Source organism: Nicotiana tomentosiformis, chromosome 3 (assembly GCF_000390325.3).
Source record: "Nicotiana tomentosiformis chromosome 3, ASM39032v3, whole genome shotgun sequence".
NCBI lineage: Eukaryota > Viridiplantae > Streptophyta > Magnoliopsida > Solanales > Solanaceae > Nicotiana > Nicotiana tomentosiformis.
The window spans coordinates 115,987,645-116,012,941 of record NC_090814.1 but is presented as its reverse complement, the minus strand read 5'-3'; the positions used below and the strand labels follow the sequence as shown (position 1 = coordinate 116,012,941).

The 25,297-nt window shown below is 39.3% G+C and overlaps 1 protein-coding gene across 1 annotated transcript; it reads left to right on the top strand.

Annotated features, from left to right (window-relative positions):
• Positions 1-24,243: 24,243 nt before the first annotated feature.
• LOC138908376 (secreted RxLR effector protein 161-like) lies at positions 24,244-24,792 on the top strand. The gene has a single exon (XM_070199038.1). The coding sequence runs from the start codon at positions 24,244-24,246 to the stop codon at positions 24,790-24,792; it is 549 nt and encodes a 182-aa protein (XP_070055139.1).
• The last annotated feature ends 505 nt before the right edge of the window (positions 24,793-25,297 follow it).

Genomic DNA, 25,297 nt, shown 5'->3' with positions numbered 1-25,297 from the left:
GGGATAAGCAGTGAGAGAGTAACCTAGAGTTGTGTAGCACACCTCAGTAATAATAAGCTGAAATAAGTGTTATAGTACAGTACGACCTACCTACATGCACTAAAGCCATAAGGACAGATAACCAAGGCTAAGAAACAAAATATAGCAATAGTGGTACATTCAACAAAGTACCAAGCGAAGAACTTCAGTACACCTATATATGCCCCGAGGGGTATCTTGTCATAGTTCTGTATGTTCACAAAGTGAGGCCTAGAGATTGGCTAAAATCTACGAAAAAGGAGAGAAGAGTTGCATAGGCGCACATATAAGGACAAATTCGTACAGACTGCATCACATAAGGTAGTCAAAGTTACGAGAAAGGAAGAATTCCGACCACAAGTCGTGAGGTGAGAAGAGGCCTAAAGGGGGGAATACCCTGGTCTTTGAATTTATTCACAGAACAACTACCTATATGGCAAGGACAATATTAAAGTATTCGCAAGATCTACATGTTATGAGACTGATAAGCACATCGGTCAACATTCAAGGACGAATGTTCCAAAGGGGGGAATGATGTTACACCCCATGTTTTTGTACGTGAAAGTACGTCATAAGTCAATTGATGTAAGCTCGAAAATGAGATGCTATTTGAAAGTATATGGAGTCATTTAATGTTGTTACACCCCGTACTTCAGACATCACTGTCATTATAGGATTATCTAATGTAAGCTTAAAAAGGACGAAATCTTTCTACAAGGATAAGAAATGTTTACCGAAATCTTAAGTAAGTTGAGATGAATATGAGACTTGTTAATCATGATTTCAATGAGTTTAAAGTCATTATATGACTATATATGATGTTTGGATATGAAATATAAAGTTTGGGAAAAGTCGGATTTAAGTTACGGAAAAATTGAGCTAAGGCTTTGTAACGAGCCGTTTTGGGAAATTAATTCGTAAGCTTTATGATGTCATTTTGGGACATATATCATACCAAAATAAAGGTATTTAAACCTAGTTTCCAACGGAAACCATTTATTCATACGATATCGGGGTAGAGAAATATGAATTTTTAAAGTAGGATCGCCAAGTCACATCGCCGCACTTCGGAGAAACTGGCAGGTTTATAGGCCAGGTTGCGAGGCAGTTTTCTCCCAATATATTGAGATTTACAGGTAGATCTTTATATTGAATCAAATCCCCATGTGTCTAGTTTCTAACTCTGCAAACCATTCATCAATACGACATCGTTTTAGAGAGATATTTGCATTTTCCCGAGACTGCGCAGGAGGCCCCTAAGGGACCCACTTGGTCGGGGCCCGACCTTCACTTATTCTTATCACGTTTTTGGGATGAGCTTTGCTCATTTTTCATCCTCCTTCCAGACTCACACTCTCCAAACCCTCACAAATAGTTCCCCAAAGGCTCCAAACAAATTCCAAAGGAATACACCATAATCAAACATCAAAAGTTAGCCTAAGTGAAGAAGAGAGTCTCTATGGTGTCGTAATGTGATTAAGGGTGGTTGTAAGATAAGGGAAGCTTTGGTTTGAGTTTTTCCAGATTCTTTAAGGTATGTATAACACCCTATTTCTTGGGATTAATCTTATTTATGTGTTGGTTATGTTATTGGATGAACTTTACAATATAAAACTTGAAAGGGGAAGAGTTGTTGTGACTGAAATTTAGAGTTTTATCTACTGCCTAAGGTATGTAAATCATGTTCTTGGTTGTACTTAAGGTTAATCATGTGTTGTTTGAGTTGTTTGAGTTAAAATCTTCAAGATAGTAATTGACATGGCATAAGGAATTGTTATCTTTGTTTTGTGGGCTGTGGTGAAGCCATGTATATGGTTTGTTGTATATGGAAATTGTTATAAATAGTTTGATTATGTTTTGGCTATTGTTGTTAAGCTTATCTATGTGCTAATTTAGTGGATTGAAGAACATAACATGAAAATCAAGAGGTTGACAATAAAGGTTAAGGTGCTAGGCGTGTGGACTATTTTGAAGATTATTCTTATGAAGTTTTGGGATGAAAATAATATGGTAAGAATAAGTATGATGTTATATAAGTTGTAGGCAGATTCATGGAAAATGAATTGGATTAAATTATATTTTGTTAATTGTAAATCGAGCTTGCCGCTCAAAATGGTTGTTGAAGTAATCAAAGTGCTTATTGTGAATTATATTGTTGTTATTTGGGCTGTTTGGTGACTTTTAGTAACTTATGGGATATAGTAAAAACAGGGGAGGTGCTGTCCATTTTCTTGTAGAATATTGGTTTTGAAATATGAGAGTTACAATGCTTATATGATGATGACTAAGTCGGGTTACTCATTGTTGACGTAAGAAGATCATATTGAGCTTGGTTGACGATTGGAGAGAATATTGCAAAGGTATGTTAAGGCTATCCCTTCTTTCCTTTTGGCATGATCCATATGATACAAAGAAACAAGCAAGCACGCAACTTTCACAAATGATCCTATTCTTAGAAGTACTAGGGGTGCCTATGTTCTTGATTCCCCATGTGTCATATTATTCTATTGTATGTTCATGGGTCTCAGAAAATACGTAAGTTGATAAAGTTTATTTCATGATATTAACCGAAGGCATATTGATCTTATGACATTCTAAGAGATCTTACTGACTTACTTCATTATGCATTGCATTCATTTATACATGTACATTGACCCATGACCAGATGGTGTTATATACGCGTATATTATATGTATATGGGATATGGGAAAAGGTTATGGCGTTATATACGCACCACCAGCTGATCAGCTGGTTTACGTTGATAATTTCGCCCATAGAGGCTGAGATGATATGATGGGATGCCCTCATAGGCTTGATGATATTATGTACGCATATACCTATACATGGTATGACATTTATATGCACATGCACGACATTATAAATTTTTTTTATGATTCACAGAGCTATTCAGAATTACAGGTTGAGTTCTTTACTCCATGTTTCTTTCATGTCTTTTATATACTACTTTCATGCCTTACATACTCGGTACTTTATTTGTACCGTCATCCTTTTTGCCTAGGGATGTTGCGTTTCCTGCCCGCAGGTCCCGATAGACAGGTTAAGAGTCCTCCTAGTAGGCTACCAGCTCATCGGAAGGTGCTTGTGCACTCCACTTGCTCCGGAGTTGCCTATTTGGTCAGTATGATTTAGACATGTATTGATTGGTATGGCGGGACCCTATCCCGACCTTTAGGATATTTATGTACTCTTAGAGGCTTGTAGACAAATGTCATGTATATGGATACTTGCATGGCCTTATCGGCCTACGGTTTGAGCATACAAATTATCATGTCGGCCTTATAGGCCCGTATGTCACATGTATAAATTTCTATATCATGTTGGGTCATCCTATCTCTAGTATTCCTTTACGTTTTATTCTCGTTATCTCATGACGGCCCTTCTATCCCACTTACCCATGACAGTATGATAAGAAAGATATGTTACGTTGGTACTCGGTTGTGTAAGGCATCGGGTGCCTATCGCGGCCCAGCAGTTTAGGTCGTGACATGCGCATTGGTTATGTTCTTTCGGGTTTGTGTGACATTGTGTCATTTGCTTCTCCATGGTTATGGTAATGCACTTTGAGTACTTGATGTCGGATTGCGCGTGGTTATTGATTTTGAGCATGGTGGCTGAGGTATTTCATATGGATTAGTGTTTTGATGGGGTCGGGTATGGCGGCAGAGTTTTGTTGAGATATGATTCTTTGTATTAGATTCGTGTGTTTTGGTTCTACGGTGTGATGGGTTCTTAGCATTGCATTTGGGTGGCACTTGTTGAGCTTGTGGGACGGTTCTCTTGTTTAAGTCATTTTCGTGATTGAGTACATTTGGAATGTTGCTTATTGGTGCACGGATTGCACGGGTTCTGGCTTTAGATAGCATTGGTGTGGCATGTCAGTAGAGTAGCTGGTATTTGATAAGATGAAGTCGTCGGATCTAGGATAGTGCTAGAGATTTGATCGTGGTATATTTGGAAGGATAATATCGAAAGTCGGCTTAGAAATTTGCTATGATTCTTGTCGAAGGAGATGGAGTACCATGACTTGTTGATCTAATAAATGGTTATGAGTTCTGCATGTTTCTTTCATCATTGGCAGTGTACGAAGGTTTAGAACGAGGCTTTGTTTGATATGAGGTTGTTATCGCGATCGCATAGCTTATTACGCGATCGCATAGTGTATTTTCAGGGGCAGTGCATTTTCTTCTTCGCGATCGTGAGGGTATTTCCACGACCTCGATTCATTGATTCGCTCAGTGATTATAAAGTACTCTATTTCGAGGCTTTCGGCCATTTTTTCACTTTGGGAGCTATGAAGAACGGATTGAGGTGATTCTTGAAGCACTTTTTACCTTATGGATTGGGGTAAGTGTTCTCTACTCGATTTTTGTTATATTTCATGAATATATCTTCGATTTTAGCTTTTGGTTGATGAATTTTAAAGAGAAAATTGGGGGTTTTGGCCTAAAGTTTCATAATGTGAATCTTTGAGTTTTGAACATCGAGTTGGAGTCGGATTTGAGTGAAACTAGTATGGTTGGACTCGTAATTGAATGGGTTGTTGGATTTTGTAAATTTTGTTGGGTTTCGAGGTGCGGGTCCCGGGTTGGGCTTTTGGCCGGTTTTGGGCTTTTTGATTCAAGATTTGATCTTTTTCGATCGGGATTAGTTCCTTTAGCATTGTTTGATGTACTTGAGCTGTTTTTGGTTAGTTTCGAGCCATTCGGAGATCGGAACGCGTGGGATGGAATCTTTGGAGCATCGCTTGGTTTGCTCGGCATTGGTGTTAGCTTGTTCGAGGTAAGTAACTCTTCTAATCTTGGAGCTGAGGGTATGAACCCTGAATATACGTGTTGTGTTTGATTTTGAGGTGACGCACATGCTAGGTGACGGGCATGTGGGCATACACGTGCGAATTGTGATTTTCGTTATTTCTATGGTACTGTGTAGTTACCTAAACTTATATAAAATCATGAAATCTCTACGTACTAGAGTTATCGAGCTGTGATTATGTTAGAAACCATGTCTAGGCTACATGCTTATCCTATTGGGACCCACTGAGGTCATTTCTGTTGTTGAGAAATCTGCTTTCATTGCATTACATACTCAGTCATATGCATTCATATGCATATCATATCTCAGTCTCTGTTGTTATTTAATAATGCATCATATCATTGTTTTCGGGCTAGTATCATGACATTGTGAGCCCAAGAGACTGGAAAGATTGATGACTGAGTGAGGCCGAGGGCTTGGTTGTGAGGATGATTATGGGATTGGGTTACATGCCGCAGCGAGTCAGATAGGCTTACTATAGCAGTGAGTTGTCCGTGCAGCAAGTGAGTTGTTCGTGCGATTTCAGATATTGATATTATGGCACGTGAGTTGTCCGTGCAGAACGTGAGTTGTCCGTGCGGATTATAGCGCTTGGGTTATAGGAGCCCCTCCAGAGTCTGCACACCCCCAGTGAGCGTGTACCTACTGAGTGCGAGTGTCGAGTGTTGAGTGACTGGGAGGATGGAGTGAATTGATATTCTGAGAGTATGCATATGATCTTTATCACTGATTTTCATCGCATTTGACATGCACACTTGACATACAGGCATAGAGATGTATTTTTCCTCATATTGTATAGTATCACGTCATTTATGACTTCTCATACATTTTTACATATGGGCGTAGAGAGGCATCTTACACTTGCTATCTGAAAGGAAAATGGAACATCTTATTTATTGTTGAAAGGATTTTTGGGAAAAATCACAGTTTTCAAACTTACTCGTATTTTGGCTTTTTCGGTAAAAGATTCGGGTTTTCACTGAGATACTTGAAAAGAAATGCCTATTTTTCTGGAACTGTGAACGAACTGAGCCTTTTATTTCTGAGATACTCGTTTGTTACTTGTACTATGCAGTTATGAACTGTTGTGGAATATTGGTGTTGGACTCGACCCTTTTTTGTTAGCTCGTCACTACTTTCAGCCTAAGGTTAGGTTTGTTACTTATTGAGTACATGGTGTCACGACACAAAATCCATAAGGGTCGTGATGGCGTCAAAACCACTGTCAGGCAAGTCAACAATAATTACTAAATTGGGTTCTCATTTTATTATTTTTGAAATCATATTTTCCTTCAATTTAAATAGTAAAGAATGGGGATTTACACAGTAAATAATAATACTTTTAACAAATTTAATACAGAACAACCCATAATCATCCCAAAAACCGGTGTCACAAGTGCATGAGCATTAACTAGGAATATAAAATAAAATACAATAGCTGTCCAGAATACAAATTAGATAGGAAAAATGTAAATACTCTGAAGGAGACTCTGCTGGTTGTGGGTCGACAAATGGAATGCAGCTCACCTAGGTCCCCGCATGTATACATGCCTCTGCTCTCATATGGCCTCTAGACATATATGTACCTAGATAAAAATGTGCAGCAAGTGTAGTATGAGTACGTAAGCAACGTGTACCCAGTAAGTATCTAGTCTAACCCTAGAGAAGTAGTGACGAGGGGTCAACATCGACGCTTACTAGTGGTCCAATAAGGCACATACAGTAAGAAGTAAAATAGATATGGGGCAGAATAAATACGTGAATTAAACAAATATAAATATGTGGTACAATCTTTCTCTCAACAATAAACTTAACTCTGGATTAGCAGTCACCTCCTCCCCCGGAGTACATATATATATATATAATGGACCTCACCAGATGGGTCGCCATAATTCAAATGAGGAAAACTCCCAGATACACTGGCCCTTTGTACAATTAATACGCACGATTGCCTAGAAGGATTTTTACAGAAATACCAAGGCGTACAGCCCGATCCCATCATAATATGGTATATAACCATAGATAAATCTATTATATATATTGTCAAGGCGAACGACCCGCTTCCATGAGAGTGTGGTACATAATCCTGGCGAGGCGAATGGCCTGATCCCATAAATTGTGCGCACTGCCGAGGGTCGAACAACACGAACCATAGATGTATCTATCCTGCCGAGGCGAACGACCTGTCCCCATTAGAATAAGAAAGATTTGATGGGTCCTTGACCCCACTCACGAAGGGACGGGTGAGTTTTAGGAAATCTTTGGGGAAAGCCCTTGGATGAGAACGCGTAACGCGGGGAAAATTTATAAGAGGAGTAAAATTATTCCATGGCAAGTCATAAAGTTCATCTGATCTCTACAATAACGAATGGCTCGTGAGACCTAAGTGAACCTAGTGCTCTGATACCATATTGTGATGACCCAAAATCCATAAGGGTCGTGATGGCACCAGACACCACTGTCAGGCAAGCCAATAATAATTACTTAATTGGGTTCTCATTTTATTATTTTTGAAATCATATTTCCCTTCAATTTAAATAGTAAAGAATGGGGATTTACATAGTAAGTAATAATACTTTTAACAAATTCAATACAGAATAACCCATAATCATCCCAAAACCCAGTGTCACAAGTGCATGAACATTAACTAGGAATATAAAATAGAATACAATATCTGTCCAGAATACAAATTGGACAGGAAAAATATAAATACTCTGAAGGAAACTCTGCTGGTTGTGGGTCGACAAATGAAATGCAGCTCACCTAGGTCCCCGCATGTATACACGCCTCTGCTCTCACATGGCCTCTAGACATATATGTACCTGGATAAAACTGTGCAGCAAGTGTAGTATGAGTACGTAAGCAATGTGTACCCAATAAGTATCTAGCCTAACCCCAGAGAAGTAGTGACGAGGGGCCGACATCGACGCTTACTAGTGGTCCAATAAGGCACATACAATAAGAAGTAAAATAGATATGGGGCAGAATAAATACGCGAATTAAACAAATATAAATATGTGGTACAATCTTCCTCTCAACAATAAACTCAACTCTCGATTAGCAGTCACCTCCTCCCCCGGAGTACATATATATATATATATATATATATATATATATATATATATATATATATATATATATATATATATATATAAATGGACCTCACCAGATGGGTCGCCATAATTCAAATCAGGAAAACTCCCAGATACACTGGCCCTTTTTACAATTAATACGCACAATTGCCTAGAAGGATTTTTATAGAAATGTCGAGGCGTACGGCCCGATCCCATCATAATCTGGTATATAACCATAGATACATCTATTATATATATTGCCGAGGTGAACGGTCCGCTCAATTGAGAGTATGGTACATAATCCTACCGACGCATTTGGCTCGATCCCATAAAGTGTGCGCACTACCAAGGGTCGAACAACACGAACCATAGATGTATCTATCATGTCGAGGCGAACGGCCCGCTCTCATTAGAATAAGAAAGCTTTGACGGTGTCACGCCCCAAAACCGAGGAGCGCGACCGGCGCTTAACCGAGTGAACTCGACCGAGCAAGCCTGTTAGATTTCATTCTACCCAAACTCATCCATGAATAGAGATAATACATATTATCATTAATTAGACGAAAATGGGTTCATGTCTACAATACCAATTCAATTCCAATAGTTTCATCATTTTTAAAGTCTGAAATGGACTAGTAATACAACCACAACATAATATAGTTTGTCTTTCCCCAGCACCAATACACAACCCACACTATGTCTACGGAGCCTCTATAGATAAAGAAGAGTACAATGATAATGCGGGCAACAAGGCCTCGGCTATACCTCAAACCGAATACACAAAGTACAAAAGATACATGACCCCGAGATGGAGTGGGGCTCACCAAGTCAGCTGGGGAAAAAAAGTGCACTGCTATCACTGATCAATATCTCCTACTGTGAAACCACCTGCATCCATTGAAAGATGCAGCGCCCCCGGCAAAAGGGACGTTATTACCGTCGAATAGCACTAGTATGTATAACTAAACATCCTCTCAATAGAATGACAAATAATACAAACAAGATTATCATAAATCAATGAAAGCCTTAATCAACATCAAACTTCAATTTAGGATCAAGACAGTGTTCAAATTAATTTCCATATCTCACATTGGGAGATTTTTAGTATCGATATACCATTGTCCACAATACCAGTACCATTATTCACCATACCAATACCACTATTCACAATACCATTATTCACAAAACCAGTACCACCGCACTCTTAGCACAGAGTTCGATCACGACCCGATTGGCTAGGCTATCTCAGTAGAGACATCAACCACAATTTCTCTCAATATCAATACCACCGTCTTTAACAGGGAGTTCGATCATGACTCGATCGGCTAGGCTATCCATTAGGGACATCGACCACAATCACAATTCCAATTACAATTTCCAGCACAATCACCACCATGTGTGCGGCATGGTATTTGATCACGACCCGACCGGCTAGGCTGTCTTATTTGAGACATCAACCTTTTTAGATCAATCATCGCATTTCATATTACTTTCACATCTTTTCATTTCATTGGAACTAATGGCCATAATTATAAGATCATTCTTGGCACGTTGACCATATTCAGTATTTCATGCTCACCTTATCAATTTTAAATATCATTATCATCATCAACAACAAATGCAACTCAAATCAGGGTGTGTAGTACACATGCGAGCTATTTAGAGTCTAAGGCACATAGAGATATTTCAAAAAATTTGGCATAATAGCCTTCATTTGAACTTGACTTAAACTCGAAACATTATAAATGCACAGCCCGTATTTTAACACATCATCAATTGGTAACATAACATGAATAAAGCATTTAGGATGCTTGTTGAATATATATCTTTCAACCCAACCTTACTCGGAATGGCCAGTCTCATAATGAATCACTCGGGACTTACATAATTTATATGAATATCGTGGGATTCAATTCTAAGAGAAGAGTTTAGCCAACATACCTCAATTGAGCTTCCTTAAACTCTAAAATATTCCGAAATTATTAGCAACTTCAATCTATTTTAGAAATATAATAAATTGAATCAAAATTAGGAAGATGATTATGGTTCGAGCTCATTTGAGCATTTTATCAAACACTAGGTGTGCATTGAGGTTCCAAGGTCCTTTTATGGAGAATTCCATCATCCCACAACCCAATCTTTACCATTTTTAGCTCAACAATATTTCTACACCCTTTGATAACACATGCATATAAAATAAACAACTCTCATGCCCAAAAATTATCTTGCTAGTTACCCATTTTTAGAAAATTTCGAAATTAGGGTTTAGGGTGTAGAATCTTACCCCTAGGATGAAGACCTAGTGAGCTTCCCTTCTTAATCTTCCAAAACTTGAATAAGAATTGAAGAAAAATTATTGAAGAACACCTTCTCACTCTAGAGCACTCTCTCTTACTCTAAAATATCAGATTATGTCTCAAAAATGGCCCAAAGAATATATTTAACGAAATAGGGTCGAGTTTTAAAAATTCAAAAATGGAGCTCCGGAACAAGGTATGTGATGGCATATGCGATCGCATAACCGATATGTGGACCACATATCGGTCGCATAATTGGTTACAAAATAGCCAAAAGAACTGTCTGTGTATGCGGTCACTATGTGGTCCGCATAACTGGTATGCGGTCGCATAATGCACCGCATAACAGTTATGCGGTCGCATAGTCGACCGCATAGTTGCTTCCAACTGACCCAATTAACTGCCTCACTCTGCGGCCATTATGCGGTCCGCAAAGTGGTTCTGCGGTCGCATAATGGACCGCAGAAATGCACTTTTTCGCCAAATATTTTCCTTTACTTTTCAAAACATTATTCAACCCAAAAAGTCCGACAAGAATTTTCACAATCCTCAAACACGTAAGCCTAGTCTGGCACCATGAAACATTATTTTCTTTGCAATCTTTGCCGGGCTTTACACTTAAGTACTTCAAAATTTTCCGGGGTGTTACAGACGGGTCCTTGACCCCACTCACAAAGGGACAGGTGAGTTTTAGGAAAGATTTGGGGAAAGCCTTTCATGCAAGTCATAAAGTTCATCCGATCTCTACAATAACGAGTCTACTGCTCTACACAAGTCTAGTCGCAGATTTTAACATGTAATAAGGAACCTAATAGGCAAGAGACAACTCAAATAATACAGTTATAGCATGGCATGAACCTGAGTCTACCCGGACAATAACATAAATATAGCTATGTACGGACTCTTGTCACCTCGTACGTACGTAGCCCCCGCAACAAGTAGCAAATATCAATTACAACACCTTGGGGGTAATTTCCACCTCACAGAGTTAGACATGAGACTTACCTCGCTCCGAAATTCCATAACCGGCTCCAAAGCCTCTCTAACACCTCAAACCAGTGCCCTCGCTCCAAACTAGTCAATTAAGATATAACCCAATCAAAATGTACTCTAATACTCATAATTAATCAATTTATAACAATTTCTAACTCCGCTCGAAAAATCAATAAAGCAACCCTCGGGCCCATGTGCCCGGATTCCAAAAATTTTTGAAGATAACTATTACCCATAACCTCACGAACTCAACTATATAATTTATTTCCAATTCCATGTCCAAATTCGTGGTCAAAATCCAAAAATACCAATTTTCTAGTTTTTCTATCAAAATCCCATTATTTCTACCAATTTTCATGTTAAAATCTACCCATAATTTATGTATTAAACTCACATTAAGTAGAAATTACTTACTTCACAAAGCTAGGTCGAAATCCCCTCCTTGAAAGCTCTCAAATCGCCCAAGAGTGAATGAAAATGTAATAAAAATGGCCTAAGTCCCGTATTAAATGAACCCTCACTGCCCAGCGACTTTTGCCCCTACGGTGCTTTGGGCCACATCTGCGGTCCCACACCTGCGACAAATGCCTCATAGGTGCGCCTTTCCCTCATCTGGCCGGGCTCCGCATCTGCGGACAAGGAGGGCTGCTTATGTGAGCCTAGCCGCACCTGCGACCATGTCTCTCCCACCTGCGCTCATGCAGGTGCGCCCAATCTTTCGCATCTGCGGATTCTGGGTTGCCCTCTATTTCTCGCTTCTACGGCTCGTGGCTCGCACCTGCGGTTGGCCAAGCACAGGTGCGATTATGACAGATCTAGGAGCTTCAGCAGTTACTCCAAGCTTCCGACTTGGCCCGAGCCTCGTCCGATTGACACTCGGGGCCCCACCCAAACATACTAACAAGTTTTGAATCATATAGCGGACTCGCTCAAACTCTCGAAATGCCCGAAACAACATTAAAACTAAGAATTGCACCCCAAAACCAATTGAATCAAACTTATGAACTTCAAGTTCTTCTATTCACTCAAAATGCGCCGGAACATACTTAGACGACTCGGATTGACGCCTAATTTTGCGTGCAATTCTTAAAAGACATTACGGAACTATTCCCGATCTCGGAATTCCATTTAGACCTCGATAACACCAAAACCCGCTCCAAACTAAATTTAAAGAACTTCAAAATTCTTCAAGAATGCACTTCCACAATAGGCGTTGAAACGCTCTCAGGTCATCCAAAACCCGATCCGGATATACGCCTAAGTCCAAAATCATCATACGAACCTGTTGGAACCTTCAAATCCTGATTCTGAGGTCGTTTACTCAAAAATCACCCTAAAGTCAACTCCTCCAACTTAAAACCTCCGAAATTAGAATTTTTCTTTCCAAATCAACTCCGAACTTCCCGAAATTAAATTCCGACCACGAATACAAGTCATAATACCTGAAGTGAAACTGCTCAAGGTTTCAAACCGTTGAATGACGCTCTAGAGCTCAAAAGGACCAGTTGGGTCGTTACATTCTCTCCCACTTAAACATATGTTCATCCGTGAACGTGCTAAGAACTGCTCTGGAGTTGTCTGAAATCGTTGTTTAACACCTCGTGCACCTACTCGTGCTACCATAACCCAGTTGAGCACATTTTCTCGAGCAAACCTAAAAATACTCCCTTTTATATAGTCAAACAAGCCTTAGAGCCCAAATTCCAACATCTGAAATCCTCTACCAGGTCTGTTTCCAACATACAAACACCGTATTAATCACTACACGATGTACTAATACATGTTTGCATACCTTCGCGGAATCCACACCATGCACCGTATAATTCACATGACCATAATAACATCCCCTGATAACAACAACCGAAATCCCACGAATCTAATGCTCACAACACACCTCATGACCCATATAAGTCATGTTCCAACTCTTGCAATACTACCACGACAGAGAATATGTGTAGAACTCATAACCACCTGCCGAATCACAATTTATGGAGTCTCTCCTCCCGACAAGAACCATTACCTCATTCTGGACTGAATAATAATATTTACTCTATAATATGCTTCATATAAATCTGATCTCACTGATCCCATGTCCAATAATCTCGTCTCACCCAGTACAAGTTGCTCAGGCAATAAGCCACCTCAGACACTGCCAAAAATCCCATATGATGCCACAATGTGCCAACAAGCTACAGACTCGAAGGCGATACATAAAGAAAAACGAATTCTGGAAAGAACTACTCAACCCCGCATAACTAATTAAACAACTGAAAGGATGTTATGAACCTTCCTTGGGGAATGAGAAGCAAAACACGCAATAATAGATATGTGAATTTGTACTCAATAACACACTGTTGCGTCATGCAACCTGATCCACACATGATATCGTTGCGGCGTGCAACCCGATCCAACCATGATACCCGTGGCAGCGTGCCACCCGATCCAATCAACATATCTGTGGCAGCGTGCCACCCGATCCAACCATATACTCGTGGTGGCGTGCCACCCGATCCACACATAATAATCTAAAGAAAACACACATCAAGTTGTAACGCTCATACACACGAAACGCCCGAATATCAACCATAAGCAAGCCAAGTGCATAATACAAATCCTGCGGAGACGGGTAGCATCACGCGCTACAAAACTCAAGCATCACTAAGGTGTGATATATGACCTTCATCTCGAGAGCCATCCTGCTCACATAATACCACAAACCATAAGAGATCTCAATACGAGTGCGAATAATCAAACCACCTCACAGCCCACTTGGTATAATATAGATTACACGGGATAGCTGACGACGGGAATAACATCGAAGGCCCGAAGACCCTTCCGAAAACAACGCTATGCTGAGATGAGCATATCCAGCCTGATATAGAGCCCACATTCACATTTAGATCCATCTAGGGACCTCAAACGATTCTGATCATACCATGCTTGGATAAATAGCCTCTCAAGGACCCACAATGACCTATTCACGACACATAAGAACAACCGTCAAATCCGGAACAAACTTCCATGTTCCTCAACCAAATGAACCGAGCGCCCTTCAGGCATAAATTCTCACATTAGCGATAGTACCACAATATCCATACTTAGTTTTAAATTTTTAATCAATCAAGTGACTACATGTCACACTTATACAATCTTTCCCTGGTATACACTCCCACGACTCTCCGCATCAGGTAACAAGTCTGCACATCCATACCACTGGTCACACTAATGTTGTAAAGCAAATCAAGAAGCTGCAAATCAGTACACAAAGCCTCTTACACAGGACACCGATCTCAGGTGATGCTAAAGACAATACCAGCTTACTCTAAACATCCGAATTCTTCCCTGATCATCCGAGCACGTGACATTCTTGTCAACACCGAACCGCAACCTCGATCCTTAGCTTCCAATTTCCCATGCTGCTCGCTGCACCTAACATGCCAATATGTGAGAGTGCCAGAATTCCATAATAACCCCTGATCCACTAATAGGATAAACATTTCATCATATAGAAACCTTTTACTTAGCTCATTTCGAAAGAACCAATGCAACATGCAACCTAATTCCCAAACCGTAGAAAATACAACCTCATGTCGTAATCTAAACTGCCATAACTCTTTCGGAAATCCCTTTACATAACAAAGCCATACGAATCGAATACCTCCCAAATCAATCAAGTTGTGGTGGCACTCAAGCCCAAGTGTACAACCATAAACTACATGTATAACTTCATGCTGGAGAAACTGGCCACTGCCATAATCGTGCTGATTCAACCATTACCAACCGAGCCACTTCTTCTAATTTACTCGGGACTTGCCCTAGAAATAATGATAGCTCCATTCAAAACATCATGAACCCAAATCCGTACTCATCCTGAGTGACCTTATTTCACGAGACCACGTTGTCTCCAAAACCCACAAACCATCTCATACCCTCCTTATGCGCAAATTTGCATCTTCAACTGGTACACCCATTCTGTAAACCCCTCTATGAATCCAAAGTTATTTTCTCTCATTCCTCAAATGACACACCGCATATCGACGATAATGTAGAACACCCCAAGCCACCTTTCATAATTCACTGCAAAAGCTCAAATACTTAATTATACTATTGACTCGAAATCCTTAGGTACCGCACTTTAACTTTTGAATCCACTAGGACCGTTGTTGAGATTCACCCACTCTGACTCGGTCCCAAATACGATCAACTCCAAGGCCCTGCTAGCACAGGTACACCCTCTCGAAAAAGCAACCGACTAAATTCTTTTTCCTTGTACATCACATCCTCACGAATAATAAATTCTGAGTCTTCTCAAAACCTAACATGAATCGATAAGGCTAATTACAACACACATTCCTCAAATCCTTTGCTCAAATTACCACTGATGTTCTCTTTCCTTAGTCATGATAACCCGCCAATACACCGATAACCAGAAACCGAACAAGTTGACAACTATGCAATCCAATCATAGAGGGTGGGGTTCTCCCGCTTAGCTTGAAGCTACCATTGCATAACTCTGGAACCCACCGAGATTCCTTATCCCCTGTTGACATGATCTTGCACAACCACCTCGCCAAATTCCTTGAAATCCTTATGTTAAACATTTCATGAATATTCTGAATCACTAGCCACATTCACATATTCGACCTCTCACTCAAAAGCCAATAAAATTCTTCGTAGAAGCTTCATAAACACCACGCAACCGCTAACCTGCTCACAGGAGATATCCCACCTATAGAAATTCCATGCCTTCATCCTCCAACAACTCTACACCAAGTACAATTACCACGAAACCAATAAACCATCCTGAGCCCGTGCTCATTCACCAGCTGTACAAGTCCGTTCACTCCTCATGGACATCAACTAAAGGTGCGACAATACATTCCAATCTAAAGTCATATTGTATCCTGCTTCATATTAAGTAACTCCCTCTAGTCACACCCAATCTTCCTCAATATAGCAGCCAATATTCCAAATTAAGCCTGTAGACCTAGTCACTGTCCATCATGAATCCCAAATCACTCTAACTTCCCCCAAGGTGTGTGGCTATCCTACCACAGAACTCATATGCTACTCTGCCACTTTGGTCAAACCCTCCACCTTTAGGCAATACTCGACTTTTGTTTTCTTACACTTGGCCTTCTAGAAGTTGAACCACCGCAAGACACCTCCCACATGTGCTTCCTCAAAAATGCCCAGTTGTGGCCGTAAATTAAATCCATCTCTATAGCACTTTGAACCAATAGATTGCTACCACTCTAACCCTCTCCGAAGATCATCCTTCTCAAGCCATCAACATTAGGATTACTGACTCAATTCTGAACCACAGCACACTGTGACATCTGACAGCCGCTTCCCAGGCACCATTCACAATACTCTTCCCCAAAGGCGATTTGAAGAAGGCCATAACACCAGCGAACTTAACACATTCGATCAAGGACGATGATACCACATCTCGAATGAAGATTCCAACACACTCGAAAATACCAAGTCTCTTTACTCTATCAATCTAACCTAAACATTCTTAGTCTGATTGCCTCGACGCATAGACAGGCATCCTACCATTACACAAACACGGTGCGATAACAGCGCACGAATCGTCATAATAATTAATGCCAAATCTCAAAACCATAGGAAGTACTGATGCTGAGCTAAAATGACAGGACGGCCTTCCACAAGGCGACAGTAATAGCCCAATCAAACACGTAGGTAGAGACATCCTGCACCACCTTCGTAGTACCATGACTATTTCTCGATTCCCAATCAATAACAAGTGCTTCTTGTCGCATGAGATTGAATAGGAAAGAAATAAAGGTACAAGCCTCAAAAGAATCAATTCGCACGATGAGGAATCAAGAAGGGAAGTGCTCCTAACAGCCTCTCGATGATAAGTACAGACGTCTCCGTACCGATCCGCAAGACTCTACTAGACTCGCTCATGACTCGTGAGACCTAAGTGAACCTAGTGCTCTGATACCATATTGTGACGACACAAAATCCATAAGGGTCGTGATGGCGCCGGACACCACTGTCAGGCAAGCCAACAATAATTACTTAATTTTATTATTTTTGAAATCATATTTCCCTTCAATTTAAATAGTAAAGAATGGGGATTTACATAGTAAGTAATAATACTTTTAACAAATTCAATACAGAACAACCCATAATCATCCCAAAACCCAGTGTCACAAGTGCATAAACATTAACTAGGAATATAAAATAAAATACAACAGCTGTCCAGAATACAAATTGGAAAGGAAAAATGTAAATACTCTGAAGGAGACTCTGCTGGCTGTGGGTCGACAAATGGAATGCAGCTCACCTAGGTCACCACATGTATACACGCCTCTGCTCTCACATGGCCTCTAGACATATATGTACCTGGATAAAAATGTGCAGCAAGTGTAGTATGAGTATGTAAGCAACGTGTACCCAGTAAGTATCTAGCCTAACCCCAGAGAAGTAGTGACGAGGGGTCGACATCGACGCTTACTAGTGGTCCAATAAGGCACATACAGTAAGAAGTAAAACAGATATGGGGCAGAACAAATACGCGAATTAAATAAATATAAATATGTGGTACAATCTTCCTCTCAACAATAAACTCAACTCTCGATTAGCAGTCACCTTCTCCCCCGGAGTACATATATATATAATGGACCTCACCAGATGGGTCGCCATAATTCAAATCAGGAAAACTCCCAGATACACTGGCCCTTTGTACAATTAATACGCACGATTGCCTAGAAGGAGTTTTACAGAAATACCGAGGCGTACGACCTGATCCCATCATAATCTGGTATATAACCATAGATACATCTATTATATATAATGTCGAGGCGAATGGCCCGCTCCCATGAGAGTATGGTGCATAATCCTGGCGAGGCGAATGGCCCGATCCCATAAAGTGTGCGCACTGCCGAGGGTCGAACAACACGAACCATAGATGTATCTATCCTGCCGAGGCGAACGACCTTCTCCCATTAGAATAAGAAAGCTTTGACGGGTCCTTGACCCCACTCACGAAGGGACGGGTGAGTTTTAGGAAAGTTTTGGGGAAAGCCCTTGGATGAGAACGCGTAACGCGGGGAAAATTTGTAAGAGGAGTACAATTATTCCATGGCAAGTCATAAAGTTCATCTGATCTCTACAATAATGAGTCTACCGCTCTACACAAGTCTAGTCTCATATTTTAACATGTAATAAGGAACCTAATAGGCAAGAGACAACTCAAATAATACAGTTATAGCATAGCATGAACCTGAGTCTACCCGGACAATAGCATGAATATAGCTACGTACGGACTCTCGTCACCTCGTATTTACGTAGCCCCCGCAACAAGTAGCAAATATCAATTACAATACCTAGGGGTAGTTTCCCCCTCACAGAGTTAGAGAAAAGACTTACCTCGCTCCGAAATTCCATAACCGGCTCGAAAGCCTCTCTAACACCTCAAACTGGTGCTCGTCGCTCCAAACTAGTCAATTAAGATGCAACCCAATCAAAATGTACTCTAATACTCATAATTAATCAATTTATAACAATTTCCAACTTCGCTCGAAAAATCAATAAAGCAACCCTCGGGCCCACGTGCCCGGATTCCGAAATTTTTGAAGATAACTATTACCCATAACCTCACGAACTCAACTATATAATTTATTTCCAATTCCATATCCAAATTCATTGTCAAAATCCAAAATACCAATTTTTTAGGTTTTGTATCAAAATCCCATTATTTCTACCAATTTTTATGTTAAAATCCACCCATAATCTATGTATTAAACTCATATTAAGTAGAAATTACTTACCTAACAAAGCTAGGTCGAAATCCCCTCCTTGAAAGCTCTCAAATCGCCCAAGAGTGAATGAAAATGTGATAAAAATGGCCTAAGTCCCGTATTAAATGAATCCTCACTGCCCAGCGATTTTCGCACCTACGGTACTTTGGGCCGTATCTGCGGTCCCGCACCTGCGGCAAATGCCTCGCAGATGCGCCTTTCCCTCACCTAGTCGGGCTCTGAATCTGCGGGCAGGGAGGGCCGCTTCTGCGAGCCTAGCCGCACCTACGACCATGTCTCTCGCACCTGCGCTCACGCAGGTGCGCCCAATCTTCCGCATCTGCGGATTCTGGGCTGCCCTCCATTTCTCGCTTCTGCGGCTCGTGGCTCACACCTGCGGCTGGCCAAGCGCATGTGCAATTATGACAGATCTGGGAGCTTCAGCTATTACTCCAAGCTTCCGACTTAGTCTGAACCTCATCCGATTGATACTCGAGGCCCCGCCCGAACATACCAACAAGTTTAGAATCATATAGCGGACTTGCTCGAACTCTCAGAATGCCCGAAATAACATTAAAACTAAGAATCGTACCCTAAAACTAATTGAATCAAACTTATGAACTTTAAGTTCTTATATTCACTCAAAATGCGCCGAAACGTACTTAGACTACTCGGATTGACGTCAAATTTTGTGTGCAAGTCGTAAATAACATTACGGAACTATTCCTGATCTCAGAATTCTATTTGGACCTCGATAACACCAAAACTCGCTCGGAACTAAATTTAAAGAACTTCAAAATTCTTCAAGAACCAACTTTCACAATAGGCGTTGAAACGCTTCCGGGTCATCCAAAATCCGATCCGGACATACGCCCAAGTCCAAAATTATCATACGAACCTGTTGAAACCTTCAAATCCCAATTCTGAGGTCGTTTACTCAAAAATCATCCAATAGTCAATTCTTTCACCTTAAAGCTTCGTAAATTAGAATTTTTCTTTCCAAAACAACTCCAAACTTCCCGAAATTAAATTCCGACCACGCGTACAAGTCATAATACCTTAAGTGAAGTTACTCAGGGTCTCAAACCGCTGAATGACATGCTAGAGCTCAAAATGACTAGTCGGGTCGTTACACATAGGGTCGGTTGTACTCATACTATACTTCTGTACCTTGCGTGCAGATGTTGGCTGCTGATGTTGCTGTGTTCGATGGGAGCGGGATTTGAAGATGCACCTGCGTCCCGGTTGTAGCTACCTCTTGTTCGTGGTAGCCTTAGATCTATAAAAATTCTGTTTATGTACTTTTCAAACAGACGATGTATTTATTTCATTTCAGCTTTGTAAACTCTATTCTTAGAAGCTCATGATTTGTACTACCAGTCCTTGGGGAATGTATAAGATTCAGATATTTCTTTAGTTAATCGCTTTATTAATTGTTATTGGAATTGATTAGTGGTTAATTGACTTACCTAGCGGGTTGGGTTAGGTGTCATCACTACTAGTGAATTTGGGGTCGTGACAATGATTGATTGATTATTTTTTGGACCAAATTTATTTTTCATTTTTCTTTATTTAATCTCTTTTTTGATATTTGTTTCATGAAATTTTAATTTAAAATTTGCGGTTCCCAACGTTCAAATTCGCGCCTAATAGTATTTTAATTCTGGCGAACAGACACCATTTCAAACAAACAGATATCTTGGCACCTGTTGAAACTCAAATCGTTGGCTATAAATACAGAGGAGTAGCCTCATTTTCACCACCAAAAAATTTGAAAATTCTTCCCTCTTCTGCATTGTTTTTTCAAAAGCAAAACATAAGCATCAGTGTGGTTTACTGCCGTTTGTTGAGTTCGACGAAGTTCTGTAATTTTCATTATCGGTATTACAGAATAATTGTTCTGTTCTATCCTGGGAGGAATTAATCCAATAACCTTGGGCAACAGTGGGGGGATAAAATTTCTTAAGGAAATACAGTTTTTGATTGGGCTTGGAACTTTTATTCTTCTGATTCTATTTCTATTTTGTTTCTGGTTTCGTTTTATTTTGCAGAAATTATTTTTCAAACACAGATTACTAACAAGCTTAAAGAATCTAAATATTTATTCTATGTTCATCTTATATTCTGATTTTGGGAGACTAAAATCCTAGCGATTTTCTACTCCCGCTTTAGAGATTAAAATCTTCGATTGTCTACTTCAGTTTGAGATTAAAGTCTTTGTAACTTTGTATGCAATCCGATATTAAAATCCTTGTGGTTTTCTACTCGTTTGTGTGTATACGGTTTGAAGATATAAAAATTTTACCGACTTACTAATTCTGGTTGTGTCAATTTCTTTTACATAAAAATGACAACAAATACGAAACAACAAAATGGTTATGTTGTGACTACTATTGTTACAATGGCTAATGCATCTTCAAGTCGCCATGCACCAGCGATGGCACCGGCAGAAAAGCCCGAAAATATTTTCGGCGTAGACTTCAAGCGCTGACATCAAAAAATATTCTTCTATCTCACCACACTCAGTTTATAACGTTTCATCAGCGAGGACATTCCAGTCATGGCAGAAGAAACTCTGGATAATAAGCATTTTGTGGTCACAGAGGCATAGAAGCATTCTGACTTCTTGTGCAAAAATTATATCTTGAGTTGTTTGGAATATGACTTGTACAATGTTTATCGTGTCATGGAAACTTCAAAAGAATTGTGGCACGTTCTTGAAAAGAAGTACAAGACAAAAGATGTTGGACTTAAAAAGTTTGTTGCCGCAAAGTTCTTGGACTTTAAAACGGTTGACAGCAAGTCCGCCATAACTCAAGTTCAAGAACTGCAAGTCATCGTTCATGACCTCCTTATTGAAGGTATAAATCGAATCAATATTTTTATTAAGGATATTGATTATATTATTAATTATAAATTTATGATTGTAGGTATGGTCATAAATGAAGTGTTTCAAGTTGCGGCATTTATTGAAAAGCTGCCTTCGCTGTGGAAGGAATTTAAGAATAACCTAAACATAAGTGCAAGGAGATGACACTTAAAGACCTTATTGTTTATCTACGGATTGAAGAGGACAACAAGGTTGCTGAAAATAAGTCCCGTGAAAACTCAACAATAATGGGAGCAAATATTGTTGAAGAAGCGTCTACAAGCAACAAAAAGAGAAAGAAGTCATCTGGACCAAAGAATTACCCGAGCAAGAAGAAGTTCAAAGGTAATTTCCACAACTGTGGAAATGTTGGACATAAGGTTGTGGACTGTCGTGCACCAAAGAAGGACAAGAAGAAGAGTCAAGAAAACATGGTTGAAAAGAATGATGAAATGCAGGACTTATGTGCCATGCTATCTGAATTCAGCTTGGTAGGAAATCCCAAGGAGTGGTGGATTGATTTTGGAGCCACTCGCCATGTTTGTGCTAACAAAGAGTTATTTTCGTCTTATGTTCCCACAGGGCCCGACAAAACTATCTTTATGGAAAATTCCGCCACAACCAAAATTGAATGACTTCGATCAAAGTTGTGACTCTAAAAACTATTCTCCATGTTCCTAAAATTCGCAAGAATTTAGTCTCTGCTGGACTTCTTATCAAGAATGGATTAAGTGTGTGTTTATTTCTGAAAAAGTTGTGACAATGATTGAATGATGAGTATGTAGAAAAAGGTTACCTAACTGAGGGCTTTTTCAAGTTGAATGTAATAACTATTGATATCAATAAAGTTCGAGCTTCTTACTTACTTGAGTCAAATAACCTATGGCATGCACGTTTAAGTCATGTCAACTTCAAAACTATACAAAAACTGGTTAACTTAGAAGTATTTCCGAAATTTGAATGCGATAATTCGAAATGTCAAATATGTGTGGAATCCAAGTATGTTAAACATCCTTATAAGTCAGTTGAAAGAAAATCAAATTCTTTAGATTTAATTCATATAGATATTTATGACGTGAAGTCAATACCATCTCACGATAGGAAAAAGTATTCCATAACTTTTATTGACAACAGTACTAGATATTGCTATATTTACTAGTAAAGATGAAGCAATTGATGTCTTCAACAATATAAAAACGAAGTTGAAACGCAACTAAACAAAAAGATCAAAATAATAAGAAGCGATAGAAAGTTAAAGGAGATGATGAATGTCTTGTTGATAAGTTCTGGTTTACCCCAGAACTTGTGGGGGGAAGCTATTCTTACAGCTAACCGAATACTCATTCGAGTTCCCCATAAAATGCAATCCATTCTATATGAAAAATGAAAAGGTAGGAAACCCAACTTAAAATATTTTAAAGTGTAGGGGTATTTGGCTAAAGTGCAAGTTCCTAATCCCAAAAGGGTAAAGATTGGGCAGAAAATTGTTGATTGCATTTTCATAGGATATGCAACAAATAGTAAGGCATATCGTTTTCTTGTTCATAAACTAGAAAATTCTGACATTCATAATAATACGGTAATCGAATCCGATAATGCTGAATTCTTTGAGAATATTTATCCGTATAAAAATGTGAGTCGTCTAGTGAAAAATCTAAGCTACCTCGAGAAGAAGCAAAAAAAGTACATTTAATGAGAAAAATTCAAGACGTAGTAAACATCAAAGGACAACTACTTCCTTTGGACTAGATTTTCTTATATTTTTGTTGGAAAATGAGCCTCAAATTTTTAAAGAAGTGATGTCTTCCTCGAAAGCACAATATTGTAAAGAGTGAGTCAATAGTGAGATAGAATCCATATTAAATAATCATACTTGGGAATTGATTGATCTTCCTCTAGGAAATAAACCTTTTGGTTTTAAGTAGATTTTCAAAAGGAAAATGAAAGATAATGGCACTATTGACAAATATACGGCAAGATTAGTTTTTAAAGGATTTAGACAACTAGAAGGTCTTGATTACTTTGATACATACTCGTCGGTAATGAGGATTATATCTATTCGGATGTTAATAGCGTTAGCCGTCGTGTATGGCCTTGAAATCCCTCAGATGGATGTGAAGACTGCCTTCTTAAATGGATATTTGGATGAAGAAATTTATATGGAACAACTTAAAAGTTCGTGGTTTCGGGGGAAAAAAAAAGTGTGCCAACTTGTTAAGTCACTTTACGGATTGAAACAAGCACACAAATAATGGCATGCAAGATTTGACCAAATAATGTTGGCAAATGGGTTTAATATTAATGAGTGTTATAAATGTGTTTACATTAAAAACACTCCAAATCACATAGTCATTGTATGTTTATATGTTGATGATATGTTAATAATGAGAAAAGACAATGCGGATATAAATGCTACTAAGCATACGCTTGCTAGTAAGTTTGATATGAAAGACTTAGGAGGTGCTGGTTTAATTCTAGGAATTAAAATTCATAGGACTCCTCAAAGTCTAGAATTGTCTCAATGTCATTACGTTAAAATAGTACTTGAAAAATTCAAGTATTTAGATTTCAAAGTTGCGAAGACCCTAATTGATGTAAATGTTGCTCTTACAAAGAATCTAGGTCAGAGCAGATCTCAATTAGATTATGCTCGAGTGTTGGAAAGTTTAATGTACATCATGAATTGTACACGACCTGATATAGCTTGTGCAGTAAGTAAACTGAGTCGTTACACAAGTAATCCCGACCAAACCTATTGGATAGCAAAACGAGTTTTGGGGTATCTAAAACATACCCAAGATTATGCTTTACACTACAGTAAGTATCATGCGGTACTTGAAGGATATAGTGATGCAAATTGGATCACGGGATCATCAGAAACAATTTCCATAAGTGGATATGTTTTTACCATTAGTGGAGGAGCAGTTTCTTAGAAATCATCCAAATAGACATGTATCGCTCGTTCTACAATGGAGTCTAAGTTTATAGCTTTAGATAAGGCTGGAGAAGAAGCTGAATGGCTCCGTAATTTTTTGAAAAAATTCCATTTTGGCCCAAACCAGTGGCTCTTATATGCATACATTGTGATAGTCAAGCGACAATAGAAAGGTTTTGGAGCGTTATGTATAACAGGAAATCTCATCACATATGACGAAGATATAACACTGTTAGAAAACTACTCTCTAGTAGAATTATAATAATTAACTATGTAAAGTCAAAATATAATGTGTCGGATCCGCTTAGAAAAGGCCTAACTAGAGAGGCGGTTGATAAATCATCAAAAGGAATGGGATTATGATCGAGGACAAGTCATTTTGGCGGTAACTCTACCTAGAAAACTGGAGATCCCAGGATCTAGGTTCAAGGAGATCATACAAAGTCACTAATGACGGTTCAACATTGTCAAATAAAACTTTGATCCATTCTCGTGATGAAGAC